Here is a 22,182-nt window from a genome sequence, read left to right as displayed (position 1 = left end):
TGAGAACAAAATTTTATTGAGTTTCTGTTGATTCAACAGGAGCACAATGAGAATTAAACATAAATTAAAAACTTGATCATTTTTATAAGGGACAGTCGTGCTGCTGCCCACAATAAGTGAGGCCAACAACAGCAAGCAGGTTTTTGTCATCGCCACCACCGTACCACCACCACCGCCTTCTGTTTTCATATCGGGACGATTTCCAGGAACCGCCGAGGAAATACCCAACAACAACAACAACAACAACTACATGAATTACGCCGAGATGCCGCAACAATTGCGGAAATACCCAAGAACCGCCTCGTTTATCCAGTGTGCAGTCAGAGTTGCAGCTGGTCCCCCCCTGTCCCCCACTCCTTCCTGCTGTCCCATCTCCATCTGTCCACGTCTGTACGCCGCTCATAGTCAGAGTTGCTTCGCGGCGCTAACAAGGAAATAAAAAAAAAGTTTCAGCTGGTTGGAAGATGCATGTTCACGATAACGGTTACAAAATCGTGATATTCTCATCTTATTCGTTTGTATAGCACAGTAATGGTCTTTCGCCGATAGCTTCCTTTATGGTATCACTTTTGTAGACTGATTCGTATTCGCTAAAATATCCCGTCGCGTGATCTCCATTTCATCAACCGGGGGTGGCAAAGGGTCATTCCACGCTAAGTGACCAAAAGGTCCTGCTTGACCCCTCTCAGTTCTTTTGCAAAAACACAAAAAGAAAACACCATAGATAGCTACTCCGTCCTACCAATAGGTATTTGCCGAAGTTTAACTAAAAATATTGAACCGCTGTCTAGTTGCGACGTCTCAAAATTTACGCAAGGCGAAAATAATCCCTTATGAAAATGAGTTTTGAATTGCTATGAACATCTTGTTGATCCCTTTTTGAGTCAACAGAAGCTCAATGGAATGTTAGTGTGAATTGAGTGGGCTCAAAAGGAACTCAATAGAATTTTTATTTCCCGATGCTCAACACAGATGCTTTTGCAGAATTGCTACTGCTTTTATGTTGTGCTTTAACAGTGTGACAAGCAAGCAAACACAGCACGTGTGACAGCACGTACCACATGTCTGTGGTACATGCTGTGACACTGACTCAGTGTAATGTACTGCGGTGCTTCGTGTTTTACCAAAACCGTCTTGCTTGTTTGCTTCGTAGGAGATACGACCTTCCGGAAAACATTCCACCCACCTCTCAACATTGACTTTCCCCTTTCTGAAGAGATAATGGGCTTGCGGGATAACCCAAGGCCGAACGGCGACTTGTCGAGTACGGATTTTGTAGAGAACCTGTTTAGAGAGAGAACCCGTTGCTCCTGGACAGCAACTGGATAAGGGGTGGTGGCGATCCGTAGTGACACAATTTTCAACGCGATAGGGAATGGGGAAATGGGACCGTAGCCATAACCACATCTGAAAGAGTTGAAGGGATGTGAATATTACGCAGTCGAACGTGTACACGTTCCAATGTCTCCGAAATAAACATAGGTATGTTGACAACTGATCTGCTCTCGAGTTTCATTTCTCAGGATGTCACTTTTTCCGGACATTTTCGCTGGAAATGACCACTACCGGATAAACGACGATCGAAAGTATTATTTTGCTACGTATTTAAAATTCTGAAGTATAGCATACAATACTGTAAATACACATCAGGTATATATACCTACTAGAATTAATTTCGAACCGTCGCCGATGCCCTGACCGCCACAGCAAATTATGAAATAGGAAAATGATATCACTCAGGAAAGAACAGTTTTGATTTTTCTTAATTCGCTGCAATTAATTTCGAACCGTCGTCGATGCCCTGACCGCAAGAGCAAATAGCTAAATAGGGAAATGACAATACGCAGGAAAGAACAGTTTTGATTTTTTTATAATTCGCTGAATAAATCAATCTCGAAGCTCGACATACTTCGCGTGAATTTTAAGCACTCCCATCGCGAGTGTCAATGGCTCCTGTTCCTTCCGTGCTTTATGCGTAGCGGAAGAACTAGCATACGTTATCTTGAGTAACCCTGTACAGACAACCTGCCACGTGAGCTGTACGAAGAAGTGAAAAAGTTCATTGTCCACTCTTTACATGTCACGCGATCTAGCATCCAACGAGAAACGCAAACAATCAAGACGCTTTGCTTGTGCCGCTGCTTCAACATGGTGGGGTTTTTACCCAGCAAAGTGACAAGCAATCCCAGCAACAGCAGAGATCAGAAACGTAACTGCGGCCCACGCTGTAAATAATTGGCGACTCAAATACCACCGTGCTCCGAGCGCAACGCCCACGGGATCAGTGAAGTACTCGATGCAAAAACTGTTACACGTCTCCAGCACTTCCCTGTCCGTCTCTTTCTCAGTTTCTCCACCAGTCCTCACAGTATTGCCGATGCGCTTCATGCTCACAATAACCCTGCTGCCCAGGTCACTGGTGAAGAACAACAGCGACACCACGGTCCCCGCTCGCACAATCGATGGCAGTAACACAGAGACACCACCCTCACTCAGAGTCCACAGGGTGACGCAATCCAGAACATAAAGCGTTCCGCTCACAAACAATGTCCTCAACGGCTGCCTCATAGAGTCTTCGAGGTCTTTCACGATGTTTCGTAACCGATAGTAATCTGTCAGCAGGATATGGACAATGCGTGAATTTCTGCCGTTGTGAGTCAAGGCGTTTCTGACGCCGTCGCGGTAGTGTTGTAACATGATGCACAACGCATACTCGAGGTACACGTACAAGATTATGGAGAACACAATGCTTCCAAATACTAGTATGCCGTGCGTGTAATGCGAAAGGATAATGGCCGAAATTTGAAGTCCTTCGCGCAGTGGAGGCGAGACAGAATCGACGCGTCTGGTGTTCACTGTGGTCGTATGGGCAAACACAGTCGTAAACACTGCTGCACCCCACGTGAGGAACGTCATCAGATTCAGGACTGTGGTGAAATAGGAGACGGGTCCGTCATGCCGTCCTACTGTCTTGGCTAGCCTGCGAATATTTGCTGCTCGCAAGTTGACTAAGTGGTTGACCGCCAGGGCTGTGAGGAAGATGACGTCGAGGAATACTTCGTGAGCGATGGTGGCGCTGGAGTATCCGTGTCCGAGGAAGTACCAGTACTGTGCACAACGGACGCTGAAGTAGCAGGCGTAAACTGCGCGGATGATCCATCCCCAGACGTAACAGAAGGGGCAGGATTCATTCTGCAGGACGTCCATGCCGAGACCCACGGCCTCGACAGATGTGTAGATGATGCCCGACCCTGTGTCTCGCATCTTGATAATTTCACCGTGGGTTATCCACGGATTCAGGAGATTATATCGTCACTGCGTCACGTTCCTGCAAAAGTGAGCGTATAATAAATCTGATTAGGCAATATAATGAAATCCAAAGTGAACGACATGGTACTTGTATCTGTCCACACAGTCAGAACCAGCAGTACGAGCAGGGGAGTTTTCGGGAATGGTTCGCGTATGGTCGACCGGTCGGACAGTGCATGGTAGGGCAGCGAGGAACGGACAGCAGCCTTGCAAGGGAAAGTTCTAGAGAGAACCGGAGTGGAACATCGCTACATTATTCCCAGATGATATAGAGCTTCTTTCACAGAACAATAACAAAACGTACTCCCACATGTGTGATCGACCGATAAGATTATTACACATCTAGACATCGTAGAATTTACGAAATAGAACGCTTGAACACTTCTAGGTCACCACAGTCCTGTAGAATGGTGTAAGCTGTCTTTTCGCATATTATCTGACGAGTTTCAGTGTGAATGATAATGAACCAGAAATATTATACTCCGCGAGATTCGCAAGGAACGGTGTTGTAAAGCGATGGGGAGATGGTCAACACAGGACCAAGAAGCTAGAAGCCCTGAAGGCACTTTGCGCCTCGCTGAAAGGCAGTGGTGTACACTGCCACTTTTAACACCTTCGCCGCGTCTTTAGGACAGAGTCCTGCTCAAGTGACATCGAGCTGCAGGAGCTCGTGGTGGAGGTAACCCTGCTCGAAGCCTGTTTGTCGCACTCTTCTTCTTATTATTATTTTCTTTTTTCTTGAGGAGCCATTACGTTATTCACGGAATTCTTGACCGCCATACAGAATAGGGAACCCACCACGTCAGCGGGCGTGTTTCAAATTCATTCGGTAGTACCACGGTCCCTTGATAGCTTCCTGGTCACGCAGCTTCTCCGTAACTCTATGGGGAAGCTTTGCCCAGGGACCGGAGCGCCCGCGTGGTGCCGCTGCCATCGGAACGCGGGAGAGAGACGCCTGCGTCTCCCATTGCAGTACACGTTTTTCGAATGTTGTCGCGTTATAACCGTGTGCTAGCAGCATGCCAGAGACATGCTGTGTTAGCAAATGTCGCTCTGGGTATTCGGGGGTCGGCAAGGTATCCATGTTCGCGTTTCCTGCGTATTGTGACAAGCGTGAGAAGTGGAAACGTGCCATTCCTCGCATTGATGGTGGGCAGTTCAGTTTTGACTCTCCACACACACGTGTCTGCGAGAAGCACTTTGACCACAGCGATGCCGTATAGCACGACGAACTCGTCATCGACGGCGATGAAGTGCTGCACAAGCGTGGAAAGTCAAAGCTTCGAGAAGATGCAGTGCCGCGCATATTCGACGGCTGCCTTCGTATCTGAGCACACCGAAACTGCGAAGCCGTTTCGTCAGATAACCATGCCCGGGAAACAGCCCCGTAAAAAGAAAGCCTCTGCCGTAGACACCAACAACGAATTCAGTGCTTTTAAGGATAGAATCTCAAAAGAAAATTACTCATGCAACTGGAGCTTTTGAGCTGATTTGGCTCCCAGGGATGTCAACATTTGTAATAATCGTGTAATCGCGATCTAGTGATCGCGTCAAATACTAAGGCAGCGTTCACACGGGGCAGCTTTTTCCAGCAACTATGAGCAACCTCCAGCAACTCGAGTTGCTCGTAATCGCTCCTCGAACAAAAGCTTGAAAAGTTGCTCGCGCGCTGGCCAGTCAGCGAGAGGAGTACTGTCACGTGGCTCCCGAGGGCGTGGAGGATTTCGTTCGTGCATTCGCGAGTTCAAATCCTGCACGTGCAGCTCAGAAATGACTTGTTTCTTTTTTTACGAACGTCACGAAAATATGTCAATTGCCATTCTAGAAGGTAATAATCATCTATTCGCGCAAAAAAAAGACTATAATTTGACAAACGGGTATAAGGAAAAGACTCCGCTAGTTGGATTCGAACCCACACTCTCCTGTCGCCGTAAGGTTGCTTGTGGGTGGAGCTACCGAGTTGCTACATGTGAACGCGGCCTCTGAGTGGTCATGTAACTGTCTGCGATTAACTGTAGAACGTCCTTTACACGCTAAATAAAGTACGCATTATTAAAGTTGTTTAGCATGGCAGGATAAAAAGGGCACTCGAGATTGATTCACGGAAGCATGTCGGATACATGGCGGTTCCTTTCAGCCTCGTAAAAGAAATGTGATCGAGATGATAGATGACTAAAACAAGAGATGAACGACAAGGACACAGCGGTTAAATTTCGTGACATGTCTGTCAGTCGGGATCTTTTTAGACGCTATACTTTTGTCTTCATCAGCTTCGCGGCAACAATTGAGAGTAATTCATCTGGTACCTCGTGAAAGGACTGGTGTGATTGCGATCGGCCGATCGCGTCAATTAGTACGCCGTCATGGGCGCAGCACCTGTCCGCAATTAACTGTAAGAGGTATACTGTACGCGCTAAGTAAAGTACAGATCACCTTACCACCGTGCCCTATGCACATAAACTGCGCTAGAATCTCCGGCTGAGGGTTTGAAGATAGGAGACTCGCGACAATACATCCGTGCCACTCGAAGTGGTCGGCAGCAGCTTTCCGCATAAAATAATGCCGAACAGAAAACGATTATTCGATTATAGTTGCTGCAACGTAGCAGGAAACCCATTGCAACAAATAATTTTCTCGTAGGATGTCTGGAAAAGCACAAAAACCACACTGCATCTGCCGTTCCCATGACTGGCCCGAGTGGGAGATTCTACCGCGTTCCGATCGCGGCGCCACCACGCGGCTCCCGTTGTCCCTAGGCCAACTTTTTGACGGAGCTGCATGACCAGAAAGCTATCAAGGGACCGTGGTAGTACCCTAAGGTGAACTGATAGTCGCTTCGTTGCGGCCAACAAGATCGCCGCGTGGGAAGGATAATCCCCGAGAGATAAAGCCCATGCGTGTAGCTCCAATCCCATCTCTCCCGAGTGACCTGCTCAACCGCTCCCCGAAAGCGCTCTACTTTTTCTGCAGTCAGTGTTTTATCCAGCATCCCAAGCACTGTGTGTGGGGGGGTGGGGTGGGGGTGCAAAAACTGGAAGGGGCATTATTATACCTACATCATAGCAACGTACCATATCATTACTGACACGTGCCTAAAGGTGGAATAGCAAGGGCTCCTCCTGTAGGGGTACACATGTAAAAAGTTCCAGCGGTGTTGCTGAACATTTGCGGGGGGTGCCACAGTGGTGTAGGGGGTGTCTGGATAAATCATTGCATCCAGTTCACTGTTACTTCTTTCCATTTCGTTTGTTTCGTTGAGACCTTTAAAAGCACGAATGCACAGCATAAGATGTAAGGGAGTATGCCTGTGTTCGTCGCTGTTACACAGCAGCTAAACAGCGCACACGTATAAGGCATGATACATGGAACTAGTTGAGAGAAGAAGAAAAAAAAAACGTACAGAAAAATGAATTCTCCAAACACTGCATGTCACGTACATTACACTCTAACGTAGAAATCACGAAATCTGAAATAAGAATTGATGTAGCACCAAGGAGTAGTTTGAAGTGTAGACGTATGCCTCTTGCCTCGTCGTTGAAAGAACACCAGGCGAATCCAGGAAGCGCGATAAATACCGATAAAGAGAAATAAAACGATGTGTCGAGCATAGTTCCCGGGACGCATACTAATCCACCTGTTGCCCTCCCCTTCCTGCTGTCCTCTCTCAATCTGTTCCCGCCGATCATGGCTACAGTTGCTTCGCGGCGCTAATACGGAATAAAAAGATATATAAACACCTACCTCCGCGTGTTTCTTTTTTTTTTTTGCTGTGGTACAGCCACACTTTTGCACGCACGCGGTCTCAAAACAGAATTTTCAAGGTGAACGGAAACAACGTCGTCGGTTGAGGAACTGAAACCGAAACGATTATCGGCTCGGTAACGGTTACGGTTCAGTGTCAGAACTCCCAAAGCGGTTTCGGTTACGGTAACGGGATTCGCCGTTTTAATATTTGCGGTTGCCAATAACCAAACAGTTGAACCAATATTTTTTTTTCTGGTTTTCTCTATAGGATGTATCTGCAGGTTGCGTGGATGTCGAAAAATGAGCTACAATGTGCAAACGGGTAAAAATGAACATATTTATCTGTTGCCAGAAATTTTATTCGAAAAGCCTAGTAGGACTGCAGTGCAGGTACACAAGGTGTTTGCTCTAACGTGTCCCGAAATTATATTTAATGCGAGCGATAAAAGAAAAGCAAGTGGCACTCTTCTGCTACTTGAGTAAGAAACAGGTTCTGCTTCACTAGTAGCACCTGTTTCTTAGTCAAGTAGCTGAAAAGTAGCGCTCGTTTCTCTTTTATCGCTCACTTTAAATAAAATTTGTGCACACGTTAGAGCAAACACCCTGTATATTAGGGAAAACGTCTTGAACAGCACAGGACGCCATAAGGAAGCTCATACATTGTTCCCCTTATACGGCAGGTTACAACGGACCAGGGATGGACATAATTAATTTTTTTGAGTATTTAAATATAAATATAAAATACTTCATTGAAAGAGGTATTTAAATACTCTGCATAAATACTTTTCAATATGAGTATTTAAATACAAAATATAAACACAGTATTTAAATACCATAAGTACTGCCATAAATACTGTGAGGAAGCTGTCATCTGGAATAACAGGAATAATGATGATCATAACAACAAACCAGCAAGGAACAATAGGATTTATTTGTTAGATTATGATGACCATTTTAATACTAGAAGTTTCTCGAAGACTGCACCTTCTAGGTATCTTTTGTTCGGCAGTAGAGTCAGATTCACAAAGAAGAACAGCTCTCCACAGATGCCGATGAAGAAAAGATTGCATTAAATTTGGCAAAGGTTTTTCTTACAACAAGGTAGTCGGGTAGTCACGACCGTTGTCCGCGACAACAGTGAAAAACTCGCCATCTAAAATGTAGATGGGTAGAAATCCAGCGAACCGGTAGAATGTAGGAAGGGAGTTGCCTCAGGACAGAAGCCGCCGATATTTCGAACAGAGACTGTTCTTCTTCTGGGCACCGTCCTCATCATTGGCATGGTATTTAAAGGGTTAGGTGTGACGTGTTTAAAGGTTCATGCGAATTGTGGGTCAACAGCCCGGAGGGAAGAAAGGTTCCGTACGGGTTTTTACGGCCGGGGTGAATGGCTGCTTTGTTAGAGTGTGGAGGGGATTATGTGAACGTAGTGATCTAGGCTACAGACCGGTTACAGAAAAATGGAAGGTTCACGAACACGTGGACGAAACGGGACAACAGGCAAGAACTGGCAAGCATAGCGAAAGATAAGGAGGTTAGTGGTTACGTGGGGAAAATTCCAGAACCAGCAAAGGGTTTTTTTTTTTTAATATTTGTAATGCAAAGTTGTGGCATGCAATAAAGAATATATCCTATACAGGTACAGGTATATATCCTATACAGATGACATACCGACGTGCAAAAAACCTGGCAGACTCCTTGGTCAATGCCAAAATCAGCAAAACAAGCACCCCGTACACGGGAACACGACCCTGCAACCTCCCGCGCTGCAAAACATGCAAGCACGTTCAACACGCTAACTCCATCAAAAGCACTGCGAGCAATTACACCCACCCCGTCAACCACGCATTCACATGCACAAGCTCCAATGTCATATACTGCATTGAATGCGGCGACTGCTCTATGCAATACATTGGTGAAACCGGCCAACAAATGAACAACCGCCTTACCGGACACAGAACCGACACGTCCAACAAACTCCCCAAAGCAGTCGCCGAACACTTTAACGTTCCTGGTCACAATTTTGACAACATTAAACTATATATTCTAGAAACCGGGTTTAGATCCACACGTGACAGACGTGATAGGGAGTCCTATCTCATATACAAGTTCAACGCTCTTCACCCGTCCGGTATCAACAAATCACAAGGCACCCTAGAAACACTTCACAAATAAAATATGCTTTTCCCTTCTACCTCCATTATCATCTGTTATGTTATGCATGGCCACTGCTTTCTACTTTCTTTATTGCATGCCACAACTTTGCATTACAAATATTAAAAAAAAAAAAAACACCCTTTGCTGGTTCTGGAATTTTCCCCACGTAACCACTAACCTCCTTATCTTTTGCTATGCTTGCCAGTTCTTGCCTGTTGTCCCGTTTCGTCCACGTGTTCGTGAACCTTCCATTTTTCTGTAACCGGTCTGTAGCCTAGATCACTACGTTCACATAATCCCCTCCACACTCTAACAAAGCAGCCATTCACCCCGGCCGTAAAAACCCGTACGGAACCTTTCTTCCCTCCGGGCTGTTGACCCACAATTCGCATGAACCTTTAAACACGTCACACCTAACCCTTTAAATACCATGCCAATGATGAGGACGGTGCCCAGAAGAAGAACAGTCTCTGTTCGAAATATCGGCGGCTTCTGTCCTGAGGCAACTCCCTTCGCCATCTAAAATGGTTTGTCGCATGCGCGTGCTTGCGAAAACACGGCATAACTGCGTGGTTCTCCAAACTCTGCTTGGCCCTTCTTACCGAAAATTCAAATTCAGGCTAACTTTAAGATATGCGTCAGTATCTTATTATCTTAGTAAGTATTTACAAAAATACAAAAATTGGTATTTAAATATAATTATAAATGCATTTTCAAGTCGGTATGTAAATACAAAATATAAATACATCTATTTATATTTTGAATAGTATTTTAATTACAATGTATTTAAGTACTGCCCATCCCTGCAACGGACCATCATTATGTCCTCAATAGTGTCCTCAGAGAGGATTCCTCTTCCTGGAAGCAAACAACGTGCAAGGCAACGCTTGGTATCTTAAATGATCACAATAATACAGTTGATAACTCATAAGGGGGAGGGGGGTGGCGTGGATATTCGAGCGGGGACGTACGCAATACATGTCATACGATGCCCATGTCATTGGATTATGGGTCCGATCCAAGCGCGTAAGATCGTATGTTGTCGACGAAACCTCTGAATGAAAAACACATGACGAAGTTATCTACTTTAACAACAGCACACCACTGATCAGAGTTCTAAGCGATACAAATATCGCATCCGAAGTTGTTCGCGTTAACGCTTGAACCGGTAACCGAAATCACAATTTTCGGTTCAGGTTACGGTTTCGGTTAATTGCCGAAGGTGAGTTGCGGTTACGTTCCGGTTACGGTTCTTGAAAACATTTGGGTTCCGAGCGGTTTTCGGTGCCGTTCCGGTTTCAGTCCCTGCCTCGGTTACGTGCAGTCGTACGTTCTCAAGGAAAATTCTGGCGTAAGTGGCGACTGTGCATGTCATCGATGAAACGGCATGAACGCTGGTATGCTGGCGGATAAGCTCCTTGCCGAGAAAATCAATTGTTTGTGCGACAAAGAGAATAGACCTCTGTGAGGGAGGGCGACAACGACGAGCCCTTTCACTATCCACCACCACCACCACCACCACCACCAGAGAATAGACAAAGCAGAAAACGTAGCACATAAAGGTTGCGAATATTTGTTGTCAGAAAAGCCGAAATTTATAATCCCGAAACCCCGAGATTTGGCCTCGCGAAATCCCGGGATTTCAGGACATGAAATTATGCTGAAATCCCGGGATTTCGGGGTCCCGGGATCCCGGGCTCTGAACCCTAACCTCGGCCCCCTGACATTTCGGCTCCGAAGAATATGATTTGTGCGTCTAGCGAGGATCACATACTGAGAGTCTTACGTCCTTCACCTGAGAGAATAACTCGGTGGCGTTCAGCGACATATATAAGCTTAAATAATTTTATCCCACCAGATATGATTAACGTCAACAACAACAAAAACAAACGAATAATCGTGAAGCAAATCAAGCGTTGGCGCCTTTGGTGTAGTGTCTACGCAAATATTATCTTGTCTTTCCGATATATTTCTGCGTCTGAATTTCAAACCTATACCGGACACATTTTCCGCTACCAACATAAAATTTGACGGGGTAACTTGTCTGATGGAATGTCGGCACAGTTCCCTCTGGAGTCGGCTCAGGACGCACACTAACCCCCTGTCCCCCACTCCTTCCTGCTGTCCTATCTGCATCTGCCCACGTCTGTACGCCGCTCATAGCAACAGTTGCTTCGCGGCGCTACCACGGAATTTAAAAAATGACTTGTCTGACGTTGCAAAAAGTAGCAAATACGGCAGCGGCGCTACTATAGTCGTGTTCAACTTAAGAAGGAAAAGGACACTAGTCTGTCAACTACATACGCCGTCGGAGATAAGGAGACCCAGTAGCGCGCCTGGAAAAATACTGCAGCGCCACCATGCGCCATCAATAGGGGAGCGCACTTTCTGCCGCAGCGTGTGCAGCAGTGTCACGCGGAGAGTCCTAACAGCCAATACGTAAGCAGAGTGCGTCTGACGGATTTCATTATCTCGCGCAGGAGGGAGCGTAACCTCCCTGTGTCCAGCCATGCTATCTGCGGCAGAATAATAGCTGACGGACTATATGTCTTTTCCTTCTTAAGTTGAACACGACTATAGTGGTTTTCACCTATAGGTTCATTCAACGCAGGTCGCCAACCCGCCTGCGTCTGTCCTTGGCCTCGCCATGCGCCCTTTTGTTTTGTCGGTTGAAACTCTTCACAACTCCAACATTTCTTTTCATGAGAATATTGGTAGGCTCAATAAAATTGATACGCCTGGTGTGGTAAAACTTCAGGAACCACGATCGGTTGTACTCGGGAAAGTGGTTTTATGCAAACTAAAAGTGTTCTGAACATGAACATGATTAAGAACGCGGAGGGACAGGGACAAACACACACGGAGGCGTTCAACTAGCAACTGAAATTTATTTGGACACAACTCTAGTCTGGAAAGTCCCGTGCAAAAGTGTTGTGTTGCGCAAAAGAGAGCGAGACTAGGCAGTTCATGGGTGAAAGAGTTGTGACTCAAGCTCCAACTTGTACAATACAATTAAGATACTAACACCTTAATCTTAAGATGCTCACAATAGTATGTAAGTTACCTAGTACCAGAGAAAAAAGCAACTTTGAGAGACTGCTAACTACGCAACCTCGAACAGCACTCGTGCAAAATACTGAATAGCCACAAAAATAGCTGGTTACTTTCTAGGTACTATAACAGAGATACCACCAATGCGAGGACAAAAACGGAGGGCCGGTCGGGTACTCTCACTTTACATGAGAGAACTGATGTTCTGAGGCTGGAACGACATAGAAGGGACAATCACATACAAGGCCTCAAGTTGCCTAAGGAATTAACAATGAAAGATGAAAGTCAGAAAGATGAAAGTGGGTTCGAGTCCTACAGCTGGCTAACCTTTTCAGTGACCTTCATCTTTCATCGTTAACTCTCACTTTCCCGTAATATCTTCTTGGTGCACGCGATCCGCCACGGACGTCTCACCCGCTAATGTCGCGCGCGCGGATACCCCATTACGTGCTCGGAGGTGCAGGAAGGGCCCCGTAAAATAAGCGCAAGCTTCCTGTTGTTTTGATCAACTGTTCACTTCAAGTACTTGCGTTCGCTGAAGCACTGTCTTGTGTGTGACATTGCTTTCCTCGTTGTTGTGTATTTATAGATGTGTATATGACTTTCAAAACGTTTAGTTTTTCTTTAGTTGTTTTGTCTGGGAAGTGTTATTTTACTTTTCCCCTGTATAACCCCCCTGTAACAGTTCCTATGCAGGTACTAACGGTATTGCTAAATAAAAATAAAAAGTATTAATTAACATTTACTCGCTATTATTTCATGATACACCGCTCGTCCTCCCTTAACTTCGACATACCCCGCGTATTCACCGACATGCCCCGCTATTCACCGACATGCCCAACAGGTGAACATATTGTCCCGCGTGTCCACTAAACCTAGGGCCGACCTTGCAGGCTGTACGCCATAGATTGATGGGGCTTCCCCGAAATGTTTGTGATGATATGCGTACACATGTTGTAATTGCGCCCAACCACCAATCACAAAGTTAACATTTTTCTCGACCTTCCTCTCTCGCGAAAAAAGAAAGAAAGAAGTGAAAGGGAGTATCTTAAAGGAGTAACTTAGGAAGCAATACTAATTCGTAGTAATAATTCGTGGCTTTACGTCGCGAGACAACTACGAGTACAAATTAGTACCAGAAAGTATTCAATTAAGATACGAAATACCGAGTTTTAAAGGTACTTGCAAGATGCCAAGTCACTCCCGAAAGTATTTAATATAGGGTGACTCGACTAGAGTACTTATGTTACGTACAAGTTTACTCAAGTTCCCGTATAACACAGCACAGATGACATTAAAACTTGCTGCGCTAAGTACTTCACGTCATTTTTCGTGCCCGTTTAGCGTACTTGTGTCAGTACGAAATCTGCCCGAACGACCGTTCACATGCATGTGAGCTGGCTTGCTTTCGTGTTGCATATCGCAGGTACCTGGTCATATTTTACACGCAGCAGCCGACCCGAACGGACAGTTGCACCGATACATTATCCCAGACCCTAACGGATAGTTTCACAAATACGAAGCAGCATTGTGCCGTCCGCATAAAACATTCCTTGCTGATTTGAGTCTTGTGCTGTTGTCATCGCCTTAGGTGTTGCTCAAACTCGATCAAGGGTAGGGCTATATATAGTCGCAAGTCAGCCCTGTATTGGCTAACCTCTCTTGTAACCCATAATAAACAAACAAACAAGGAAAGCTTACACCTTTCCGCAGTACACGAGCTCGCTTGCACAGTTCTAATTTATTCATTAATCACCGCTAACGTCACAACACTACCGATAAAGACAAAGGTACCGCTCAATAAGGCTCCAATCACTTACCGAACTCTGTGACGATGTAACATCGGAACTGTAGAGAACCATACTCCCGATGTGAACATTGAAGGAAAGTGCAAAATTTCCCCCAACGTGTTCTGTGCTTTCCACAAGAAGGAGACAACGAAAGAAGCGAGGAAAAAACTGACCGTCATGTTGATTACGCGGCCGATGCAGTGCGCGATATACACCGTGACCTTGGACGGGCCGCATTCAACACCAGAGGAAGTTTACATTGGGGCGGTACGTGGACAGAAGGCTGCAGTGGCGTAAATAGAAAGGACGGCACGCAACTATTACAGTCACGCAACGTTGCATCCGTGAATAACTTTCTGCGTTCACTTTTCTTTTTTTTCGTCAAGGCCACATAGTGTTTTAATGGAGGACGACCATGTTGACGGCAGGTCGTTGCCTCAATTTAAATAGATTATCTGTGGCTTATTTCTTACCGTTTAAACGGACGGCATCAAGTTGGCAAGTTGGGGTTTATATTTTTTCGAGATTAGGGTTGTTATCAAGTGTGAGTTACGTGTAGATTTTATATGTAAGATTGTATCCGGCGCAACGTCGTAGTTTTCGAGATCGACGGGATCTCACGGTGACGAAAGCGAGAGGTATTGCAGCTCGGCTATCGTAATCAGGGCGCGTTGCCGAGATAAATGTGGTTGAGGTGTGTTCTGAGATATGATAACACGTAATCATCAAGGTTTGTCATGACGAGGGTGTACATTGCTTGAGAGAGGAGAGGAGCGGCTTATGAAAGCACGTGACATCGTCTGTTCAGTATTCATTTGGGTCTGCGCCATTCTTTTAAAACGCTAGTCCAAACATCAAGCCAGAGGCAATACAAACAAGAACATTGACATATGCATTCTAAGGACGCTTAGCATCACTATATAGCTATCAGAATCGCTGCGGGTAATTCACAGTTGAATATCCTGGCTAGCGTTTCAGCTTTTAGTACATGCATAGCTTGTGTTTGCAGATAATGTTATATATTATTTCAAAAGAGCTGTCAACTAACGCCATTAGTGAAAAATCCTGATTTCTTAAACGACGTAACGTAAGAATTATGGCGAATTCGGGCAGTCGATCTGGAGCAAGCACCCAAACCGGCCACGACACGACAAAATCCGGCACTGATGATCTAAAACCAAATTCACCTAGTGGCGGATCCAGGGGGAGTGGTCGTTTGGGCAACCACCCGCCACCCAAATAGAAACGTCATGTGATTAGTTCCCCTTGACCCTTCTCCAATAACGCTTCCTCAAGGAACCCTCCCCCTTCACCCCATCAAAACCATTGTCCGGATCCGCCCTTGCATCCACGGTGAGAATAACTAGAGATGTGCCAGTCCAATCCGCGAATCCTAGGCAGGGATTCAAGATTCCGGAATCCGAATCCCAGTCCCCAAAACGGCGAATCCACCAACCACGTTTTGTTTGTTTCTGTTTGAAATTGGCGCCTCCGGAGTTCGCCGAACGCCTCGTTGACCGAAGGGTGTTTTTTTGTTTTTGTTTGTTTACATTGCTCTAGACCGAAAGAGTTCAGGTAGGATCTGTTACACCAAAACTTTAAAAGTAACATGGTTTTGATCTTGGTGGTTGCTTAGTTTTATGGAAATAATTTAGACTCGAGAACTGAAGTGTTTCTCGTAGTCGTTGAACAACACGTTAAATAAATTACGTTTAAGAATAATTATACGGGTATATTTTCTCCTGAAACTGCACTATTATTTAACGTGTTTTTCACTAAACAAATGTATCATATTCTGCTTCAAACTATTTCTTTAGAAATTTTTTTTTGCTGGCTTTTTAAAATATTTTTAAAGAAAGTATTCGAAAGATTCGAGATTCGTAAGACTCGTAGATTCGCAGAACCTTCCTTGGATTCGGGTCCGGAGTGGGAATCGTAAAACTCTGGATACGTCCCACGTCTAAGAATAACAATAGCGCTCCAGCAAAGAAGCTGATGGAACCTCACATATCTAAACGACTGGAGACCTCCGTTTCTCAGCGGCCTTGTTGATCCGGTTTGACAGCGCTCATTGTGTGTACGCGTCACTCCTCTGCGTGCAGTTTTTCGTGCGGTTTTTCCCTGTTCGAGATGTACAGCTCGCATCAGTTAACTTGAACGTCATTCCGGAGTGCGGGCCCTATGTGGTGCTTAGTAGAAATAACGCCGGATGGTGTTTTTCGTCGTCTATTTATAGTTAGAGGTGTGACCCAAGTTATGAAGGCGTTGTTTTCTTCTAGGCGGCGCTAAGGGTGACTCTCATCCCGCTTCGCACGCTGGAGCGGTGTTCTGGCAGAATTCAAGCTTCCTCGCCGAGGCAAGAAGAAGCAAACTGTGGCAGTTTGAGCACAGGAAAATCCATTCATTTTTTTTTGTTGTTGTTGAACATTCTGGCTTTTGAAATCAGGTATTGAATCAGAAATTGAAACTGCGCATGCACGGTTTTCTAACGAAGTGTTGTGCAATTCGAGGGGTATAGTCGGTGCAAACGATGGCTAGCACGGGTGGTTCAGCTATAGACCCATACCTTATGCGAGCACATTCGGGTTCGGACAACGGACACTTATTGACTGCCTCCAGCTGACACACTTCAAGAGGGCGCTTCACCTACCCCGCACACATCTCTCACAGTGTGCCTATTCTCAATTGAAACAGGACACTTCACAAACAGAGCGATCAGAGGAAAACTGTCGCTGTTTTTGTGTTGTGCCAGGCGCTACATAAAACGTGCCACCTGTAGTGTACCACAACCTCCGTAGGTACCACAAGTGTTCTGTCTCGTACAGCGTGTTTCCGAGTCAGCTTGTATGCGCGGAAAGATATATCAAGTACCGGAATTGGATGCCAGTTGATTATTTTCGCTTCCGTTTCCAATTCCGGTAATTGCACTAGGCTCTAACTGTTTCTGTTTCCGATACCGTTTCCGGCCCCAATTTCGGTATTATACCGTTTTCATTTTCGTTATCGTTACCTCTTCGTTAGTTGGAGGCGCATATAATAAAAAAAAACAGTGACTATAAGACCTACGATCGCATTATCGATTGCATTATCATTATGAGCGTAATGTTTTATTGTTCGTTTGCGCCTCTGTTTTATGTCTCAAACCAACAGAACATAATGAATAGCTGTGAACAAGAAGCATGCCGTGTCCGAAGCAGACGAATCTTCCGTAGCGAATGGGAGTACTTTCAGCCTTTGACGTCACAGTCAATGGGGAGTGGCTGTGGCTCGAGCGGGCGAGCCTCCCGCCAGGGGAGTTATTTTATAAATTGAATTACGCTGTAACAAATATTGTTACTTTACACACTGCACACAATACTACACACAAATACTTTTACACACTGCTTGATAAATTAAAAACGGCTTTCAGCCACTCAAATTTCCCTTCTATCCTCCTTTAAAAAGGGGGGAGCATTTTTCTGTTACAGTGTTCAAGAGCTCAGTTGACACGATCCAAAAGAACACATCTGGATTCATTATTAGCATCTCATACACATAAAAAAAATGGACTTCGGGACCCTTTGACATTCATGTCAATAATTACAGAAAGAGGTACGTCGCACACCCATCAAATCAGCGGTATCAGACGATAGATAACAGTATCATTGCAGCAGCGCCTGGGCTTTAACATGTAATGTGGTGAGAGCTCGTTTGTACAGCAGAAGACAGTACAATAGACAACAGCCGTAAAGCTTCAGCAGTCATACCGTACGGTATACGCCATTAGAGTAAATAGAGAGTTTTAGTACATAGTACGCTACCACCTTTGCGTACGTAATGAATAGCGTTGATGGTTCTGCGCACGCCCATAAGAGAAAGTGTGCTTCGCGCAGTGCGCAGAACCACCAACGCTATATGTTACGTACGCTATCGCCTTTGCGTACGATGTACTAAAACTCTCTATTATGTGGAAAAGTGAATCAAGAAGGGAAAGCATATTGTTTGATTGTTTGATGATGATGACTTTCCTGCTAAACCGGCGCTACTGAAAAATAATGGTTGTTGAAAACAAACTGCACTGAAGTAACATATAACTAAACAGTATGTTATATTCGAAGAAAGAGCAATGTACAGTTTGACGCCCCTGTTCATCGTTCCGTGCTTCCCTGAAACGTTCTAAGCGTTCTGTCCAGCGCGAAAATTGAATCGGTATTTTAATCGAATCTGTTTCTTCCTCAGTCAACAGCGACGTCGGGGAGGGGATATACATATTTGTATTTATGAATATGGCGTCAGTTTGGCATCAAACAAAAGTACAGGAAATATGCATATTTCCTGCCTCCCAGCGTCCCTCTCGCGCCTCCCAGCGCTCCTCTGTACACAGCGAGCGCCTGGCGAACTTCATAACTACCACGATCGCTTTTTATGCGTGGAGGTATAAAGGCGGGGGGGGGGGGGGGGTTCACAATTGACCTTAACTGCGAAATCTGCCACGGCCCTGAAGTTTGTAACGAAGCCCTTTCGCTCACTGGGGGCACATGTGCTCGTGGACGGTTACGGCTCACAAATTGAATATGCTCATCACGTCAACTGGCATACTCACGGAATCTTGCAGAAGTTCGAATGAGAAGGCTCAAGGCACAAAGCCAGACGTCAACTGTTGACTTACTTACGCGTACACAGCCTTCACCACACATGCAATGAGGGGACTTATTTCTTGTTGGTGGACCACTTCCGATCTCGCACGTGCTTTTCTTTTAGTCGCGACTAACATAGCTTATCACGGCTTTGGTACACACGTGTTATGTCCCCATCAGATAACTTTCTCTATCTTCTTGGTAATTTTGTGGCCTAATAGTGCCTCCAACTAGTCGTCCCGACAATCCGAGTTCGGGCGGTTCAGAGCGCATCTCACTCGGGCTCCGAGCCGAAGGAATTGTGAAGAAGCCGAACGCGGCACGTTCGAGCAGAGGAACGGAGATGAAATGTCAACTCACATGGCTTCCGCTAGTTCCCTCGTAGTCAAAACGACGACAACGCAAAATCCTGAACATTCCAGGTATGGCGGAACACAAAGACTACTCAGCGGAAGCTGGCACAGTCACGTGACCCAACCAGATTTCGCATCCGCTCCGACGGCTTTGGTGAGAGCACTCTAGAGAGCTCCGAGTTGGAGGGAAGAGCTCCATATGCACCAGTCGAATGCCAGATTCGACTCGTGCATGCATACGTGACACAGACATGAGAGTGCACAGATGTCAGAGTGCTCAGTTTCGGCCAGTCGAAGATGAAGCGTCGCTCCAGAGCGCTCTAGGGCGATCGGAAGCAACCAGCCGAAGACACCGTAAGAAGGCCTTAACCATGGCTCTCGTGAAGAAAGGGCAGCATCTATGCTCGTTGAAGGGCCACCGCGGAATAGAAAAATTACATTTACTCTACTTCATATCATAAATGAACATCGTTCAGAGACAAATTATGCAGAACACAATTGGTGACAGCGAACTTTACGCGTTTCCGGAAATTATCGGAAGAAAGCCGCAAACCGGCATCAACTGGGATTCTTCAAGCGCAGGTGACGTCATCGAAAGAGGGCAACTTTATTTTCCCTCCTAACAGCGCGAGCGTCTCCGCTCTTCACTCAACGTTGGAAGGCTGCCAGCAGCTGTTGTATGGAGAGGGAAATGGACCTTCGAGAAGCAACGTTACCAGGCACATTGGAGATCGCACACTCCATGACGTGTACTTCATAGAACAATAAATTGATATTATGATACTTCCGCTTCACGGAGAGAAACAATATTTTGCAAGATATTACAGTGTGAGACACGTGTATTGCAGTGGAGTAAATTCCGTACAATTCTCAAGAAAAATAGTTAGTCCGCAGTGGCACGTTAAACTGACGGTGGTATCTGGTCTAATCGATTTCAAAATAATTGTGTCATTTTGTTCCTCGTTGTCCATCAACAACGGTATCGAAAATCCAGGCACAATAGTGACGTGGTTTGAGTGCTATTCGATAGAGCACATGACGATAGTAGAAGTCGAATGTTGAGAGTATGTCTGAACCCCCTCTTTGCAAAATGGCGAAACCGTCATTCCCTGCACCACAAATGAAAGTGCAGCCTTCCTTGACAAAGCGGATACCGCGGAGGTGCATATGTTTGGACGGCGCCGTTCTCCTTGGAGGGAGCTCCACGCACCGTTCGCTAGGCTCCAGGCCCTGTGTGCCAGCTCTCCGTAACTCCCCATAGAGCCCATAGTATAGGAAAATTCACACAACACTGGGCACACGACCAATGATGCAGCGATTGCTTCCTCAATCCTCCAATCAGAAGTATTTCCGTCCGGTTCGCGGCCTGACCGGCTCTGGCTCTTGCTGACTTCAGCTTTCCATACTGGCCTGTACAGGCTACCCCTGACCTCTATGTCTACTACTTTCATGCACGCCGTAAAGTTATTCCGTGATTCCAAAGCAAATGTGAAAAGTGTTGTAATGAACAGAAATTTATGTGATCCATTGTACTGACACAATCGGCAGCTTGACGCATTTACATGCACTGAGCGCACTGAGTCCGTTGTGTAGCGCTTCCTGGCACACAGCAACAAAGTTCAAACTTCTAAACACGCATATCGATATAGCCTATTCCCAACAACGAACTGCCTCAAACTTGCACCGGCCTCGGTGGCTCAGTCGGTAGCGTATTCGCCTTCTAATCCTGAGATCGCGGGTTCGAAGACGCTAGCAACTTGGCGGCAGGGTACAAGTTGCTTGTTCCGCGAGGGACATTAAATACGGGGTGTTGTCTCGCGACGTAAACCCCTAACTATTATATTATTATTATTGTCACATACTTGCGCACAATCTCTTGATCATCATGTCTTTGCCTGCTATACGTCAAACATAAAATGGGGGGGGGGATATGTTTATTAAGAAAAAAAGAAAGGAAAGGTTAGCCAGGCAAAGAGCCGGCTTGCTATTCCGAAAAGAAAGAAAAAAAGGGGAAGGGGAAAACGAAAAAGAAAAGGAAGGAAAAAGAAAAAGGGGGATCGAAACAGAGGAAAGAAAGAAAAATAAAAAGCAACAAAAAGAAAGGAAAGGGAAAGAAAACAAAAACAAAAGAAAGGAAAAGGAAAGAGAAACAAAAAGAAAGAAAGGAGAAACACAAAGAAAGAAAAGAGGAACAACAAGAAAGAAAAGAGAAACAGAAAGAAAAGAGCAACAGAAAGTAGAGAATAAACACTAGCACAACGTTACATGCAGTTCACGAGTCCTGAGGCTCGGAGAAAACCGAGGAGAGCGGCAGTGACAGCCCACTGGTTGGGGTGCGAGACGGGGCCAAGAAGAGCGGCCAACGAAAAGTCATTAAAGCCAATCTGGAGCAGACGGCAACGGAGGGTGTCCCTATGTTGAAGGTGCTGCTGGCAATACAGGAGTTGGTGTGGGATGTCCGCTTCCACTCCACAGACATTACAGTTTGGTGAATTTAGCCGACCCATCTTGAAGAGAAGTGAGGGTGTACGGGCAACATTGAGTCGTAGGCGGTGGAGAAGGGACTCTTCTTTACGGCTGCGGTGGCAAGTTATGACGAACTCCATCAATGGGTCGATAGACCGTAGGAATGAGTTGTAAGTCGTTGTTTCGGCACGGAACTGCTGAGCACATGTGGCACACCGACGGCGTATGTATAGACGGCATGTTGAGGCTGTAAGCGGCAGAGGTGCCAGGGCCGAAGTGTCATCAGACCCAGCGCGTCTCGCTACTGCGTCTGCTCGGGTATTTCCATACACGCCTACGTGGCCAGCGACCCATTGAAACGTGATGTTGTAACCAGTGGCGAAGAGCTCATTGAATTTTTGAAGCGTCATGGTATGCAAATCGCTTATTATGCTGGGGCGAGATGACGACAACATAAAATGATGCTGCTTCATGAATCTTATTATCTTGTCACCGCTATGCAAATCTGACGGAGCTCGAACGTGTTCATCGAGCCAGAATTCACGATAACACTTCAGTTTGAAATCCGATTGGCTGTTCATAGACCGATGCTTGTGTCCAGAAACAGTACAACACGATCAAAAACACCATAATAAACGGATGACGGCGAACGCACTTGCCTCCCAACGAAAGATGCTGCCGACCCGGCGTCCACCG

The 22,182-nt window shown here is 45.8% G+C and overlaps 1 protein-coding gene across 2 annotated transcripts; it reads right to left on the bottom strand.

Annotated features, from left to right (window-relative positions):
- Positions 1-424: 424 nt before the first annotated feature.
- LOC135369834 (uncharacterized) lies at positions 425-18,693 on the bottom strand. Of its 2 annotated transcripts, none has more exons than XM_064603398.1 (2): positions 18,634-18,693; positions 425-3,328 (listed from the first exon to the last, which is right to left on the bottom strand). In XM_064603398.1, exon 2 carries the CDS (start codon positions 3,262-3,264, stop codon positions 2,161-2,163), a length of 1,104 nt encoding a protein of 367 aa, XP_064459468.1. In that variant the 5' UTR covers positions 3,265-3,328; positions 18,634-18,693; the 3' UTR covers positions 425-2,160. The 2 variants fall into 2 exon arrangements, with proteins under 2 accessions (XP_064459468.1, XP_064459460.1); XM_064603390.1 differs by lacking the exon at positions 18,634-18,693 and adding an exon at positions 14,082-14,223.
- Positions 18,694-22,182: the final 3,489 nt, after the last annotated feature.

This window comes from Ornithodoros turicata, chromosome 1 (assembly GCF_037126465.1).
Source record: "Ornithodoros turicata isolate Travis chromosome 1, ASM3712646v1, whole genome shotgun sequence".
Taxonomy (NCBI): domain Eukaryota; kingdom Metazoa; phylum Arthropoda; class Arachnida; order Ixodida; family Argasidae; genus Ornithodoros; species Ornithodoros turicata.
Note: the sequence above shows the minus strand (reverse complement) of the source record. Positions and strands in the feature narration are given on the sequence as shown.

Bases quoted from the DNA above. Each gene is read 5' to 3' on its own strand.
- LOC135369834 (XM_064603398.1), bottom strand. From the start codon at position 3,264: ATGCGAGACACAGGGTCGGGCATCATCTACACATCTGTCGAGGCCGTG.